This window comes from Trichosurus vulpecula, chromosome 9 (assembly GCF_011100635.1).
Source record: "Trichosurus vulpecula isolate mTriVul1 chromosome 9, mTriVul1.pri, whole genome shotgun sequence".
NCBI lineage: Eukaryota > Metazoa > Chordata > Mammalia > Diprotodontia > Phalangeridae > Trichosurus > Trichosurus vulpecula.
This window is the reverse complement of record NC_050581.1, coordinates 154,369,024-154,386,224: the sequence shown is the minus strand read 5'-3', so window position 1 is coordinate 154,386,224 and position 17,201 is coordinate 154,369,024. Positions and strand designations below refer to the sequence as shown.

General features: G+C 40.1%; 1 protein-coding gene across 3 annotated transcripts in view; it reads left to right on the top strand.

Moving 5' to 3' along the window:
* MTMR14 (myotubularin related protein 14) overlaps positions 1–17,201 on the top strand; it is a 54,379-nt gene that overhangs the window by 11,829 nt on the left and 25,349 nt on the right. For 2 of the 3 annotated variants that reach the window (XM_036738730.1, XM_036738733.1), the window contains exons 4-9: positions 8,896–8,971; positions 9,259–9,319; positions 11,328–11,450; positions 12,048–12,121; positions 15,401–15,471; positions 16,097–16,171. In XM_036738730.1, coding sequence (XP_036594625.1) covers positions 8,896–8,971; positions 9,259–9,319; positions 11,328–11,450; positions 12,048–12,121; positions 15,401–15,471; positions 16,097–16,171 — 480 coding nt within the window. The remainder of the gene's footprint in view (positions 1–8,895; positions 8,972–9,258; positions 9,320–11,327; positions 11,451–12,047; positions 12,122–15,400; positions 15,472–16,096; positions 16,172–17,201) is intronic. The other variant, XM_036738731.1, reaches the window with a different exon arrangement.

Below are 17,201 nucleotides of genomic sequence, written 5' to 3'. Positions count from 1 at the left end.
TGTCTTTAAAAATGCAGTGAGCTCTCTTGGATAGAAACAGAGTTCTAAGTTTAGAGTAAGGTAAAACTTTTTTGGGGGTGGAGGGCTTCTTAGGGTTTGCATGTTCTCTCTCTTTAAAAAAAAAACCAGTGTTTTATATTCTTCCCCAATTACATGTCAAGACAATTTATAGCATTCGGTTTTTACAAGATTTTTGAGTTCCAAATTTTTCTCCTTCTCCTCTCCCTTCTGAAAATGGTAGGCAGTTTGATATAGGTTATACATGTGCTATTATAAAAAACATTTCCATATTAGTCAGAGTTGTGAAAGAAGAAACAGATCAAAAGGAAAAAACCCACAAAAAAGAATAAAGTAAAACAAATATACTTCAATCTATATTTACAATCCATCAGTTCTTTATGTGGATATGGACATCATTTTCCGTCTGAGTCCTTTGTACTAGTCGTTGCTGAGAAGGGCTGAGTCATTCATAGTTGATCATCATACAATGTTGCTGATACTATGCACAATATTTTCCTGGTTCTGCTCATTTCACTTTGCATCAGTTTGTACAAGTCTTTCCAGGTTTTTCTGAAATATGCCTATTCATCATTTCTTATTGCACAGTATTCCATTACATTCATATACCACAACTTGTTCAGCCATTCCCCAACTGACGGGCATCCCTTCAGTTTCCAGTATTTAGCCACCACAAAAAGAACTGCTATAAATATTTTTGTGTATATAGGTCCTTTTTTCTTTTTTATGTTCTCTTTAGGATACAGACCTAGTAGTGGTATTGCTGGATCAAAAGGTATGCACAGTTTGGTTGCCCTTTGGGCAGAGTTCCAAATTGTTCTCTAGAATGGTTGGATCAGTTCACAACTCCACCAACAGTGCATTAATGTCCCAATTTTCCCATATTTATTTCCAACATTTATCTTCCTTTTTTGTCATATTAGCCAGTCTGATAAGTGTGAGGTGGTACCTCAGAGTTGTATTAATTTGCATTTCTCTAATAAAAAAATGATTTAGAGCACTTCATATACCTTTCGATAGCTTTTATTTCTTCTGAAAACTGCCTGTTCATATCCTTTGACCATTTATCAATTGGGGAATGGCTTGTACTCTTATAGATTTGACTTTTTTCTCTATATATTTGAGAAACATGTCTTTTATCAAAGACACTTGCTATAGAGATTGTTTCCCAGCATTCTGCTTTCCTTCTAATCTTGGTTGCATTGGTTTTGTTTGTACAAAAGCTTTTTATTTTAATATAATCAAAATTATCTATTTTACATTTCATAATGCCTGTAACGCACTTAAGTTCTCCTTTAAGAATTTGGATGCTATACCAGTTGGTGGTGTAGGTGTTTAGTTTTAATATTATTTCATTGTCTATTTCCTTATTTCTTTTAATTAGGTCTGTTTTTGCTTTTGCTTTGTTTGAGATCAGGATTATTAACTCTGCTTTTTTTTTTTTTTTTTTTTTTTTTAATTTCAGCTGAAGCTTAATAGATTCTGCTCCAGCCCCTTACCTTTACTCTGTGCCTCTCTGCTTCAGGTGTGTTTCTTGTAAATAACATATTGTAGGATTCTGGGTTTTGATCCACTCTGCTATCTGCCTCTGTTTTAGGGGAGCATTCATTCATCCCATTCACATTCGCAATTATGAGTACTAACTGTATTTTCCTCCTCACCAGTGTTTTGCTTCTGTCTGCCACTTCTCCCGGTTTGCCCTACCTTTTGTCAGCCCCTCCCCTTTACCTAATTTTTCCCCTCCTACTTCCGTGTGGGGTAAGATAGATTTCTACATTCAGCTAATTGTGTATATTATTCTCTCTTTGAGCCAATCCTGATGAGAGTAAAGTTCAAGTGATGCCCATCACCCACCCTCCCATCTCTCCCTTCACTGTAATAGGTCTTTCACACCTCTTCATGTGAAATAATTTACCCCATTCTGCCTTTCCTATCCTTCTGCACCCAGTGTACTCCACTTTCTCATCCCTTAATTTTTTTATGTCATTCTCTCAAATTCACGTTGTGCCCGTACCGTCTGTCCATGTATATTCCTTCTAGCTATATTATTAGTGATACAATTTTCAAGAATTGCATTTCATCTTCCCATGTAGGGATGTAAACTGTGTAGCTCTGTTTAATCCCTTATGTTTTCTTTTCCTTTTTATCTATTTTTGCTTCTTTTGGGTCTTGATATTGGAGATCAAATTTTTGGTTTAATTCTGGTCTCCTCCTTATAAAAACTTGAAATCCTTTCTTTTCATTGAATGACCATTTTTTCTCCTGAAATATCATACTTAATTTTGCCAGGTAGGTGATTCTTGGTTGTAGTCCTAGGTCCTCTGCCTTCCGGAATGTCATGTTCCATGATCTCCATTGTTTTAATGTTGTAGCTTCTAAGTCCTGTGTAATCCTGATTGTGGCTCCCTGATATTGAATTTTTTCTTTCTGGCTGCTTGAAGTATGTTTTCCTTGACCTGATAGTTCTGAAATTTGGCTATAATTTTCCTTGGAGTTTTTATCTTGGGACCTTCTTTCAGTGTCTATTTTGCCCTCTGGTTCCATGATATCAGGGCATTTTTCTTGATAATTTCCTGAAAGATGCTATCCAGGTCCTCTTTTTGATTATGGCTTTCAGATAATCCAGTGATTCTGATATTGTCTGTCCTGGATCTATTTTCCAGGTCATTTGTTTTTCCCATGAGGTATTTTACATTTTCTTCTATTTTTTCCATTCTTGTGAATTTGTTTGACTGATTCTTGATGTTTCATGGAGTCATTAGCTTCCACTTCCCCAATTCTCACTTTTAAGGAGTTGTTTTCCTCAAATAGCTTTTGTACTTTCTTTTCTATTTGGCCAATTATACTTTTAAAAAAATTTTAGTATTTTATTTTTCCCCCAGTTACATTGTAAAAACATTTTTTTAACATTCATTTTTAAAACTTTGAGTTCAAAATTCTCTTCCTTCCTCCCTCCTCACCCCTCTCATTGAGAAAAGGCAAGCAATCTGGTATAAGTTATACATGTGTAGTCATGTAAAACATAATTCCATATTAGTCATGTTGTGAAAGGAAACACAGACAAAAAAAAAACTCAAGAAAAATAAAGATTAAAAAGTATGCTTCACTTGTTTTCAGGCACCATCAGTTCTTTGTCTGGGGATGCATAGTATTTTTCATCATAAGTTCTTCAGTTGTCTTGAATCATTGTATTGCTGAGAATAGCTGTCATTCACAGCCTGATCATCTTACAATATTGCTGTTACTTCGTACACTATACATTTAACTTTGCATCAGCCCGTGCAAGTCTTACCAGGTTTTTCCTAGAGCATCCTGATCATCATTTCTTATAGCACAATAAAATTCCATTACAGTCACATAGCATACTTGTTCAGCCATTCCCCAATTGATGGGCATCCTCCCAATTTCCAACTCTCTGCCCCCACAAAAGAGCTGTTTGGAATATTTCCATGCAAACTATGCCCAAAGGGTTATAAAACTGTTCATACTTTTTGACCCAGCAATACCACTTCTAGTTCTGTATCCCAAAGAGATCATAAAAACAGGAAAAGGACTTAACATGTACAAAAATATTTATAGCAGGTCTTTCTGTAGTGGCAAAGAATTATTAATTGGGGAATGGCTGAACAAGTTGTAGTACATGAATGTAATGGAATACTATTGTGCTATAAAAAATGATGAGCAGGCAGACTTCAAAAAAACCTGGAAAGACTTACATTAACTGATGCTGAGTGAAGTGAGCAGAACCAGGAGGACATGGTACACAGTAACCGCCACAGTGTGCGATGACTAACTTTCATAGATTTGGCTCTTCTCAGCAATGCATGAATCTAAGACAACTCCAAAAGACACATGACAGAAAACGCTGTTCATATTCAGAGAAAGAACTATGGAGTCTGAGTGTAGATCAAGGCATACTGTTTGCTCTCTTTTGTTGTTTTGTTTCTTCTTTCTTGTGGTTCCACCCATTGGTTCTAATTCTTCTTTACAACATGATTAATGTGAAAATATGTTTAATATGAATGTATACGTAGAGTCTATATCAGATTGCACACAGTCTTGGGCATGTGAGAGGGGAAGGAGGGGAGGGGGAGAAAATTTAAAACTCAAAAACTTAATGGAAGTAAATGTTGAAAACTAAAAATAAATGTTTTTAAAAAGAAAAAATATTTCTGTGCATATAGGTCCTTTTCCTTTTTGGTTTTTTATCTTTTTGGGGTTACAGACCTAGTAGTGGCACTGCTAGGTCAAAGGGTATGCATAGTTTTATAACCCTTTGGGCATAGTTCCATTTCCATTCTGTAGAGCTATCCTATACTCTATAGATGCTATCCATCTCCAGACAAAGAACTGATGCTGTTTGAAGACAGTTCAAAGCATACTTTTTTCACTTTCTTTAGTTTTCTTGAGGTTTTTTTTTGTCTGTTTTCTTTTACAACATTACTAATATGGAAATATGTTTTATATGACTGCACATGTATAACCTATATCGGATTTCTTGCCTTCTCAATGAGGGGGGTGGGGAGGGAGGAAGAAAGAGAATTTGGAACTCAGGGTTTTTAAAATGAATGTTAAAAATTATTTTTACATGTAACTGGGGGGAAAATATAATAATTACATAGAAAAAAAAGAATGGTTGAATCAGTTCACAACTCCACCAACAGTGCATTAATGTCTCATTTTTTTCCACAATCCCTCCAGCATTTGTATTCCTCCTTTCTTTCCTGTTAGCCAACCTAATGGTATGAGGTGGTACCTCAGAATTGTTTCAATTTGCATTCCACCAATCAATAGTGATTTAGAGCACCTTCTCATAATGCGATAAATGCTTTGATTGCTTCATCTGAAAACTCTTCCTGTCTCTTGATCATTTATCAGTTGGGGAATGGATTCTATTTTTATAAATTTGACTCAGTTTTCTGAATATTTGAGAAATGGTGCCTTCTTTAGAGAAACTTGCTTCAAAATTTTTTTCTCAGTTATGATTGCTAAATATATTTCCCTCCATTCTCCTTCCCCCAGCCCCATTCATTCTAATTCTCTATCCTTTCAACCTGTCCCTCCTCAAAAGTGTTTTGCTTCTGACTGCTGTCTCTTCCAGCCTATCCTCCCATCTATCACTACTCCCCCTTCTCTTACCCCTTCCCCTCCTACTTTCCTATAGGGTAGGATAGATTTCTATACCCAGTTGAGTATGTGTGTTATTCCCTCTTTGAGCCAATTCTGATAAGAGAGTTCACTCACTCCCCCTCACCTCTGCCATCTTCCCTTCCACTGTAAAAGCTTTTTCTTGCCTCTGTTAACCCCATTCTACTCCTCCCTTTCCTTTTCTCCCAGGGCATTCCTCTTTATTTTTTTTTAAATATTATCCCTTTATATTCAGCTCACACCTGTGTCCTCTTATATATAGTCCTTCTAACTTCTGTAATAATGAGAAGGTTTTTAATGAGTTACGAGTATCATCTTCCCATGTAGGAATGTAAACCTGATGAATTCCCTTTCCTGTTTACCTTTTTATGCTTCTCTTGAATCTTGTGTTTGAAGTCAAGTTTTCTATTCATTTCTGGTCTTTTCATCAAGAATGCTTGAAAATCCTCTATTTCATTGAATATCCATTTTTTTCCCCTGAAAGATTATACTTTGTTGAGTAGGTGATTCTTTGTTGTAATACTAACTCCTTTGCCCTGTGGAATATCATATTCTAAACCTTCCACTCCTTTAATGTAGAAGCTGCTAAATCTTGTGTTTTCCAGACTATGGCTCTGCAACACTTGAACTGTTTCTTTCTGGCTGCTTGCAGTATTCCCTTCTTGCCCTGGCAGCTCTGGTATTTGATTATAATATTCCTAGGAGTTTTCATTTTGGGATCTCTTTCAGGAGGTGATTGGTGGAATCTTTCAACTTCTACTGTCTGGTTCTAGAATATAAGGGCAGTTTTCCTTGATAATTTCTTGAAAGGTGATGTCTTTGCTCTTTTTTTGATCGTGGCTTTCAGGTAGTCCAATGATTTTTAAATTGTCTCTCGTGGATCTGTTTTCCAGCAGTTGTTTTTCCAGGGAGATAGTTCATGTTGTCTTCTATTTTTTCATTCTTTTGGTTTTGTTTTCTTGTTTATTGATTTCTCATAAAATCATTAGCTTCTATTTTCTCAATTCTAATTTTTGAGTAATTATTTTCTTCAGTGTACTTTGGTACCTCCTTTTCCATTTGGCCAATTCTACCTTTCAAGGTATTCTCCTCCTTGGATTTTGTACATCTTTTATCATTTGGCCTAGTCAGTTTTTTAAGGTGTTATTTTCTTCATTATTTTTTTGGTCTCCTTTATCAAGCTGTTTACTCTTTTTTCGTGATTTTCTTGCATCACTCTTATTTTTCTTCCCAGTTTTTCTTCTACCTCTCTTGCTTAATTTTTGAAATCCTTTTTGAGCTTTTCCATGGCCTGAGACCAATTCATATTTTTCTTGAAGCCTTTAGATGTTGGAGATTTGACTTTGTTTTCTTCTTCTGAGTGTATATTTTGATCTTCCTTCTCACTATAGTAACTTTCTGTGGTCAGAAGCATTTTCTGTTGTTTGCTAGTTGTTTTAATGTATTTCTTGACTTTTAATTCTTTGTTAAAGGTGGGGCTCTGCTTCCAGAGTGGAGGGTACACTGTCCCAAGCTTTAGGAATTTTGTGTAGCTATTTTCAGAGATACTTCTAGGGACCTGTAAGTTTTCAGTTCTTTTAAGTTGGTATGATCTAAGGAGAGGTGTGTTTACTGCTCTCCTGGCCTGTGCTCTGGTCTTTGAGTGACCACAAGTGCTCTTTTCTGCCCTGGAGCTGTGAAGGTCTCTACTCCACTGCAGCCCACAAGCTCTGCTGTGCTAGTGCTCCTCCTTGTCCTGGGACTGCCACCCAGGACTGTGACCCAGATCTGAGTATGGGCAAAGCAACAGAGTCCTGCCCTTTGCTAGCAGAGAGACCCCTAAAATCTCCTTCTGATCAGTTCAACCCCCTTACTGTCTGTGAGCTGAGAGCCCTGGAAACAGCCTCTGCCTCTGCTGATTCAGTGGCTCCCAAGGCCTGCTCCTGGTTTGCTAGAGCCCAGTCTGTGCTGGCCTGCACTCTACTCTAACCCTGGTGCGACAGACCTTTTCTGCTGACCTTCTAAGTTTCCTTTGTTTGGAAAATTATTTTAGCTTGTCCTTTTGTGTAGGTTCTGCCATTTTAGTGATTGTTTCATGGCATTATTTAAAGGTTTCCAGAGGGGTTTGAGGGAGAGCTCAGGTGAGAAACTGCCTTTTCTCTGCCATTTTGCCTCCACCTCCCACCATTTGTACTTTTTAAGGAGTTGTTTTCTTCATTGGATTTTTGTATCTCATTTTCCATTGGCCAATTCTACTTTTTAAGCAGTTGTTTTCTTTTTTCCAAGCTATTAACTCCTTTTTCATAATTCTCTTGCATCACTCATTCCTTTTCCCAATTTTTCCTCTACGAGGTCATGTGGTTTTTTTTAAAAGCTCCTTTTTAAGTTCTTCCATGGGTTTCTGGCCTTGAGACCACTTCCCATTTTCCTTTGGGGTTTTGCCCATAGGTGTGTGGACATGGCTGTCCTCTTCTGAGTGTGTGTCTTGATCTTCCCCATCACCATAATAACTTTATATGGTCGGATTCTTTTTTTGTTGTTGTTGTTTTTTTCTTATCTTTTTTGTCCTTTTTTTTTTTCTTTTAAAATTTGATCTTTGGATAGAAGGGGCACTGTCTCAACCTTCTTGTGTCAGAGCTTGCAGGCCCTGGCTGTTTACCTGGTGTTGCACTGATGTTGCCTTTTGGCCCATGGGGGTGGGGGGGGAACCTTGAATCCCATGCTGTACTGGGGCAGGGGGCACTGGAGCTGCTGAAAGCCCTAGGGGTCTGACAACTTACTTGATGCTGAGCCAGGGTCGTAGTGCTGGTGTCTGGGGTGGCTGAGGCTGATGGCGTGTTTCAGCATTTCCTCAGGGTTACAGCTGAAGCACATGGAGGGGTGGTTGTTGGAGATTGCCTGTTGCCAGGGGCTACAAAGCACATGGTGGTTCTTGGAGCTTGAGTCTGCCCAGTCCCCTGGCTGTTTTGAGGCATGTATTGGGGTCCTGGCGTTGGCTTGCTCCATGGCACTGGAACTCAGGATCTACCAGTGGTTTGCTGATGTGGGGCTTTCTGTTGGCTTGCTGGGATGCTTCCTGTCCTGGACTGCACTCCCCTTTTGCCTGAAAGAGATAGACCTTTCCTGTTGATCTTCCAAGTTTCTTGGGCTCGAAGATTGTTTCACCCTGTCTTTTTGTTGGTTCTGCTGTTCCAGGATTTGTTTGGGGGCATTATGGTTGTTTGGAGGTGAATATGGGAGAATTACAGCAATTTACTGCTTACTCTGCCAACTTCTAAAGATGAGAGCTGCCCCAGAATGAAATGGGTTATGACTGGAGGTAGTGAGTGGCCTTTCATTAGAGTAGGGCTAGATGGCCACTTTTGAGGGAGAAAAGTATGTGTTGACTAGATAGACAAGAAGGTCTCTTCCAGCTCTGAAATTCTGGGAATGTACATGTTGAATAAACCAGTTCTAGTCATTTCTTTCATTTTGTGGGCTTCTTGTGCTCTCATGTATGTCCCTGTGCTTGTTTGTGGGACTTAAACTTTATATTTTAAAGAAAAACATTATATGTTTTGATTCTCGGGTAGTGTTTGTAGAAGCATCCTCCATCCTGTATTATTTAACTTTGTTGGTCACAGTTTTTGAAGAGTCCTTCTTGATTGACCTTGGATTTGGGAAGTCTGAGTCTACACACCTTCCCCAATTACCTTAGCCTTGTACTTTTAGGATGAACCTTTAACTCTGAAAATGCTGTTTCTCTTCTAGCACATTTGCAGATCAGCAACCCTGGCTGGATGGGGGGAGCTGTATGGGCGCACCGGGTACAATTATATCTTCTCAGGTGAGTTCTCAACAACAGTCTCCTTGAATGAAAAGAAGAATATGGATTCTAAAAATTTCTATCTCAGCCTGTCTCTCCTCCTCTAGTGGTAGAGGAATGGGATAAAAGAAGAATTGTCTTAAACTAAAGGGGATATTGCCCTGGAAAGTGCTGGGTAAATAATGTTTATTTGGTGTGGAGCCATAGTTTGTGTATAGTCTCTGCCACTGCTGTGGGGAAGAACAGTGACAGAACATCCAGTCTTTGTCAATGGTACCTTGACTCTGACCGAATAATTTCTCTGACAGGGGGCTCAGATGATGCTTGGGCAGATTCAGAGGACATTACAGAGGATGACTGTACACTTCGGTCAGTATTGAGTTGGAGCTGGGAAGATTGGGGGAGGGATTAATTTACTCTCTGTACTGTTTTTCAAGGCTGGGTGCCCATGTGCAGGGCTTTGAGCTAGGTACTCTGGGAAGTGTGCTCAAGGACTACACTGGACTGAGACATGGGTCCTGCCTTTGAAGACATTGTTTAATAAGTAGGGAAGATGGTATAAGACTAGTATTTAAGTTAGAATGTAGTGTGTAAAATGTTTTGGAGTTCAGAATCCAGAAAAGATTCTTTCCAAGTAAGAACACATAATTCAAATGAAATTTTTCTTGATTTCCTACCTCTTCCTGCTCTCCTATAATAAATGACAGTTCTTAAAGTTAGATTCACTGCTTCTCACCCACAAATTCTTTTACCCTCAGACATGGGCTTATAAAGTCCTTATTGGGAAAAATCCTACCTGACAGAATAGTATAGAAAGCTGACTTCATTCCTTTGATTTCTTTGTCCTATTTAGAGGCATGGGGGGAGGGAAGAGAAGGAGAGGAGAAGAAATTGACTAGGTGATTTTCTATATGTCAAGTAAAACCTACTTTTTTCTAGGCAGAATTTTAATAGTTATTTGAAAGGCTATCACAGGACATAAAAACTTCTTAGAGGGAAGTTGGGAATGGGATGAGGGAGAAGCATTCCTTACCTAGAAGAAACAGTACAACTTCTGGTAAAATATGCTATTGTGAACATGTTGAACACTTTTGTGATCCTCTGGAGTCTGGGGAGGAACAGCCTGAGATGCCTGGAGCTATAGGAGGGAGCACCCCATACAAAGGCTCCGCACCTCCCCTACACTTCTGCCCTTGGGATGGGCAAAACTTTCCAGGACTCTGAGAAGTCCTACGGTAAACTTCTCCAGCATTGTCCAGCTTCCAGAGCACTTCCACATTGTCTTGTTTCAGCTCTTTTGCTCTGTGACCTTGGGCAAATCACTCCTCTAAGCCTCAATTTTCTTCATCTGCAGAAAAAGGAAATGGAACTCAAAAGACCCAAGATCCCTTTCAGCTTCCAAATCTGGTCCTGTTAGTAGACCGTAGAAACATGGACTATTGGTGCTAAAAGAGAATAAAGACATAACTTAGTCCTGCCATCTCACTTTATGACATGGGGAAGTTGGGGTGAAGTGAATTGTTTTAGTCTAGGAAATAGTGGTGCTGGGAGTGGAATACCTATCTTCTGTCTTAGGGTTCAGTGTTTCCACTATTCCATATTGTCTTTCTCAGAGCCTTTCTAACAAGTGCCCTTTCCTAGTCCTATCAGATTCCCAGTGGAGTTGTATTCTCATGAACTTAATGGCCTCCCCACAAGGTTATAGAGCTTCACTTGTCCTTGGGAGTGGCAGACATCTGGGATCATCAGGTCTAACCCGGGTCCTGATGATGTCTCCCACACTCTTCCTGAGCAGTATTTGGATGAGAGTAAAGAGAAAGAACAGTGGACACTGTGAAAAGAACATTTGTCATGGCTGCTTCATCTTCCCTGACTTGCCCAGCTTCATGGTGAATCAAAGGGATGATAAAATAAGCACTAGGAGCACAACTGCTCTGAGGTTTTAGACAGCCTAAGGATCAGACAAGTGTGATCTTTATCTTGTTCTGCAGAAGTATTAGGCAACATGAATTGCCTGCTGTTTTCACAAACAGCAGTCTCCTGATATACACTTCATTTAGTTTCTAAGTCACGTAGATTGAAAAATGACTTAAGGGCCATGAACAAAAGTGGAAGATAATCGTCAAATAGAAGTGAAAGTGTCATCCCCTAGCTTGGCTCAGCTTGCTGAGACTTATCTTGACTTGTCAGAAATAGCTTGCTTTCTCATTTCCGTGCTGCCCAATTTCTGTTCTTTGAAATGCATCCTTTTCAAAAGTCTCTCTTCCATCTTAGCACTCCCTAGAACCAATTGGTTACTTGTCCTTCAGTTTTTGGGTAAGTAGAAACTGCCGTCCTTTTCTTGTGAAACTTGTCCCCTTGGTGTTCTTTGTTTCAGAAGTGCTGACAATCAACTTTTTGATAAAGTTAGAGGACATGACATCAAACTGCTTCGATATTTGTCAGTCAGATACATCTGTGACCTGATGGTGGAGAACAAGAAGGTTAAGTTTGGCCTGAAGTGAGTATGTTGTGTGAGCCCACACTAAGATAAATGTGTGAGTAGTGACTTCATGGGATTATAGGGTTGAAAAAGGCTGCTTGAGACCATCTCCTGTCCCCTCAATCTTAAATCCTAAATCATCTCAGATGAGTTAGAATTTCTAATCTCTACAAGATTTAAAGAGAAACAGTGGATTTATTCAGAAGTGATAGATATTGAGACCAGTATGGCAGAGCAATGAGTAACTTGTTAACCTGGGATAGCCTTCTATTTGTCCTTTCCTCCTCTAATTCATTTAGTTTCTATTAAAAATATTACCAGATGCTCTCTCCCCTTTTCCTATTCTCTGTTTGTCTATACCTTGATGGTGATCTTCTGTAGTGTAACAAGGTGGTAGGGAGAAGGAGGTCAGACTTCACACGTGCAACTCCAACTATGTGCAGACTGCTGTATTTAAGCCATAAGATTGAAGTGGCCTGATACCCCGCTCGCCTTATATTCTGCCACCTATTGTTGTGGTATTAAAAAGGAATCACTCTGGTCCCTTCTGTTCTGTGTAAATCGGAGGGAGCAAAGCAGAAACTGAATCTGTTTCATGTTATCTTCCTGTCTTAGTGTAACTTCTTCTGAGAAGGTGGACAAGGCCCAGCGATATGCCGATTTCACACTTCTCTCCATCCCATATCCAGGTATAGTTCCTTTGAGACCATATAAATGATGGGCTCTGGGAGGCTAATGACTAGGCACTTTTTATTGGGTGTAAATGAAATGGGAAAACTCCCCTCTCTGGGTGGTAGCTGGCCTGTTGGGTGGATGGTGATGGTCAATGTTAGGCCATTTCTGGTCAGAGGTGACTTATTCTTGTGAACACTTAAGTGTGTCAGTGTTCTGGGATGGGGAGGAGGAGGGGAATGGCAATAACTAGTTGATATATTTATTTATTTAAGGGGGGGGGCAGGGCAATCAGGGTTAAGTGACTTGCCCAAGGTCATACAGATAGTACCTGTGTCAGGTGTCTGAGACCGGATTTGAGCTCAGGTCCTCCTGACTCCAGAGCCGGTGCTCTACTCACTGCGCCACCTAGCTGCCCCTAGTTGATATATTTAGGTTTTTGATTATGTATGTCTTGCTAAGCTGAGAATGATAGAAAGAAGGAACCAGAAAGGGAACAAAATTAATAAAGCAAGTTATCTTCTGCTGGGCACAACCACCTTTTAAGGGGATGTTTTTTGGTAGCTAGCCCTTTTAATTTGGACTGTCCAAGGAGTTTGGCATACATAAGAGCAGCTTTGGTACCATAAAAGGCACAGGACAGCATGAAAGTGAAATCTAGATAGCATGGTAAGGGAAGTAAAATACTTTCACAGACATTATCAGTATTGTGAGCACCTTGGGGCCCTTCAGTTCTTGAGAGAATATGCAAATAAGTCCTCGGTAATTTACACTCCACATAGTAAAACAATATTGGCCATGGACACCCATATCATAACTCCAGGATTGAGAGACTGACAATGTAATAAGTGTACCATGTTGCAACATTATTGCTTCCTAGCAAAATGTTTCATGGAAGGAATAGTGTCTCAGTATTGGGGTCAGTATATGCTTGAATCTCTCAGCTGATTGTACCTGCTTGGTATCTTAACTCCAAATTCCTACCTACACATTTTTTCCATCCTCCTGGCCTGTGTTGCTTGTGTAGTTGAGGCAAACTAGGCCCTATACCATAGGATTTCAGTACCCCTCATTTTATGAGACAGAAACAGGAGGTGGTCCAGGAAAGTTAAATAATGTAGCCAAGGCTACACATGTAAGTGGCAGACCTGGGATTTGCCCCCAGGTCTTCTCCAGTTACAATTCTAGCAAGCAAGAAGCATGACTTCTAGTGAAGGGAAAGTGTCTAGCAATTAGAGCTAGTTTAAGTTATTCTTACCAGGGTGAGGCTATTGCTGAGGGAGTTAGTTAGAAAGCACCCTAGGCCAGAGAATAGAGGAGGAATAATAACCAAACCACTGCCATGCCAATATTTACCAAATACCACCCAAAGGTCCTTTGAAATCTGAAGATTGATCGTGACTAACCCTCCTGTTTTCCCAATTGTCTGTATCACAGCAGGGTATATATAATCTGTGTGTACTTAAATGGAAGTCTCATCTCAGGCAGTTTTCAAGAAAAGATTGTTTTCTTGAAAGTGTTTGTTCTTGGTCTTTCCCCGGATCACTAACAGGTGTGCCCTTTCCAAAATAGGGTGATGAGCCAAGCAGGTAGCTCCAGAACATTGCTAAGGCCTTAATTGCATGATTGAAATTGCGTTCGTAGCTTTAGAAGGGGGTAGCTGACCCTGGTCAAAGAGGTCTGTGATTGTAAACTATTTTCCATGGTCTAGATTAGAACTACAGCATTGGTTCTGAGCTGTCTAATTTAGGCTGTAGTCCAAGTTTCCTCCAGATATTGGGGGGTGGGAGGGTGCAGAGAGGAAGAAACACTACAGTTGAATCAGCAGGAGGTTGAGAAGCATATCTGGGTTTATGTGTTTTTCCCCCTCTGATCATGTTGCAATTTCACACTTCTCACCTGGATAACTCACGTTTTTGTCTCTTGGTGGTTTTGAAAGACTGCTTGGTAATAAAAGTGCATTGCCCTGGGTCCTAAATCTATCTAATTTCTATTGATCCCTACTAGAGCTATTTTAGAAGTGTGACCCTGATCTGAGTTGAGCCTGAGTCCTTCTCTTTGTTGATGATTTGAGCTTCTAGAATTTGGGAAAACAGTGCATTTCACAAGAACTCCTAAGGTATAATTGACATCTCCTATGAATTTGGGCTTAATGCCTCAGTCTGATTTCCCAGTGAGGTTCCCCAAGAATAGCCTGAAGTGTAGCTGAAGATTGCTTTCTGAAATCTCAACCAGAAGCAATCAGAAGCAAGGCACAAGGGATTAAATGGGGAAGTTGGTGTGTAACCAAAACTGAAGAGTAAGTGAATTATATCAGTGTCCTGATGAAAGTGTTTCCCAGGCCAATCTTCTCCAGGCTCCCTTTTCAGCAGGGATCTTCCCTATAGAAGTCCTGAATATGAACTTGGCTTCTCGGCTTACTAGAGAATCTTTGTTCAGGGCACAGCAGCATCATTGCCTTCAGACTTTGTCTGGCTTGGACATGTAACAGCATCCTCAGAAAGCAGTATGGTGTGGTGCAAAGAGTAGGGTGCTGGATTTGGGCTCAGAGACCTGAGTTAAAGTTCCAGCTGTGTAACATTGGATGAGTCACTTGTATGAGCTTTAGGTAATGGAAATTTTTTACTACTTACCCTCACAGGGTGTTTGAGGGCCAAATGAGTTAATGTATGTATTTTCTGACTCTAAAATGCTATTTTATGTAATCTGCTGTTACTAAGATTATTTGAGGAACTGAAAGTAGACTCTAACTATCTAGTTCAAAAGTGTTCTCTCTAGCACTGGGTGTTGGTGAGGTTTCCCCTAGATTTAGCACAACAAATGTTATGCATTCCTCATTCTATCAACTACAAAGTGCAGGCCTTGGGAGCAGTAGTTTTTAATTTCCCTACAGTAGTGTAGTGTGTAGGGTATCCGAGCATCCAACCTATCCAAGATCCCTTTGAGCAAAATATCTGTAGCTTGTCTTTTCCTTCACTACACCCTGTTCTGATTCAGAGGACTACTCTGAAGGCTACCTCGTATGTGCCGCTACTACCTCCACCCTTTGTAAAGTGTAAGTGTAAAGGGGGAAGGGAGGAACAGTCAGTGTTGTTGAAGTTAAGGTCCTAGCTTTAGAAGTGTTGACTCTCTCCTGAATAGCTGAATGATCCAGAGTGGGGAGACATTGAGTTGGAGGCTGAAGTTAACCACACTTGATCCTCCAGGGCTAAGAATCTTGGCTTTTAGTCCGAGTGAATGCTAGAAGAATGCACTTCCTCAAAGGGCATCTTGCTTATTCTCTCTTCCTCTTTCAGGCTGTGAGTTTTTCAAGGAGTATAAGGATCGGGATTACACAGCTGAAGGGCTTGTTTTTAACTGGAAACAGGTACAGGAAATAATTTGTAACTAATTTGGGATTTGTGTGGAGGAGGGTTTAGTGGAGGCCAAGAACAGCCAAGGGAATTTATTTAAGAGGAAAAATCTGCCCTCTCTCTCTTCTCCCCCCACCCCATTCTCTCTCTTCTTATCTATTTCTTTCCCTAATTCATTCATTCTTTTCCATTTTTGACCTTCTCATCCTTGAGTCCCACCTCTTATGTGATTATTAGAGAATACTTGGCTCCAGCATCCTTGCCCATTCTCAGGCTGATGTGGGCATTAAGAAGGAATTATCCTCAACATCCAACATGACATTTAGGGGTAGGATTTGGTTTCTTGCCCGTTCACTGAGGAAGGAGTTCAAGAGATTACACTGTAAGTTGGAGGCTTAGTGGGAGCTGATTTTTGCCTTTAGCAAGTCATGTGGCAGCCTGAAAATGGTTCATCATTAATAATTAACCAACTCTACTTTTTAAGCTATCACTGGATCTCAAGTATCTATCCTATGTAATACTTGGATAAGAGAAGATAAGGGTCTGTTCTCATACCAGCTGAAGATGGTTCCTGTGAATGACCACTCCATCCCTTCATGTACATTCTTGTGCTTCTCACAAGTGTCTCTCTATTCTCAGGATTATGTTGATGCACCATTAAGTATTCCTGTCACTCTGACTCGCTCTTTGAACATTGACTGGAGTGAGTACCAGGTAAGGGAAGGATTTGGGGGATACAGGAAACAGATGAGAGTAACTCATGAACACTTCTGGTAATCTGAACCAAATTGGTCCCTCAGAGGGGAGGAGGAGGCAGAGACAGATGGTACAAAATGGGTTTGTGCCTGACCTGCTTAGGATTCTGTTCCTCATTTGCCTTTGGTACTAATAAAAGTTTTTCAAGTAGATTTTCCACCCCCACGCCCCCAGGAGACTCCATTTCCACCATCTATAAGACACTGGACTTTAACATTATTCCACTTTTGTATTCTGGTTGTTCACGTGTCTTCTCAACTAGATTGTCTGGGAATGACCATGGCTTATTCATCTTTGTGCATCTGGCATTTACAGGATAAGCATTGGATGAATGAATAGAGCTAACCTTCCTAAGCCTCTGCTCAAGGACTAGCCTTGGTGGCATGCTCCTCTAGGGTAAAACACAAACTCCTTTACTGGTCTGAAGCCCTTCACAGTCATGTTCCAAGCTTATTTCATGTTCTACTTCACACATGCTATGGGCCAGCCATCTAGTAGACTTGCTGCTTCAACTCCACATGATATCTCCTGCCTCCCTGCCTTAGGCTGTGCCTCATGCCTGGGATTGACTTCTTCCTGTCTTTCACCTTTTACTAATCCTTAACTCTTCAACATTCAATTAAAATGCTATATCTTTTCCTAAGCTACTTTGTTAATAGTACCTCCTCTCGCTCAGGCTATATATATGTATATATCTTTGCTTGCTGTCTTCTTACCCACTCAGTAGAATATAAGCTTAAGGGCCGGGACTGTGTCTCATTTTTGTCTTGATATTTCTATCCCTTATACGTAGTAAGAGCTTAATAAATGATTGCAGGCTTGAATTCAAAACCTCTCCTTCCCCCCAAAAAGGGAAGGGTAGAGGACTAATGTACTTTGTGGCTAGGAACAGTGAAAAACTGCTTGAGCTAATTAGATTATATGGGCTTTGAAATCATTCCTGCTCCATTACCTCTTATTGAGGACACCTGATGTGCAAGTACACCAG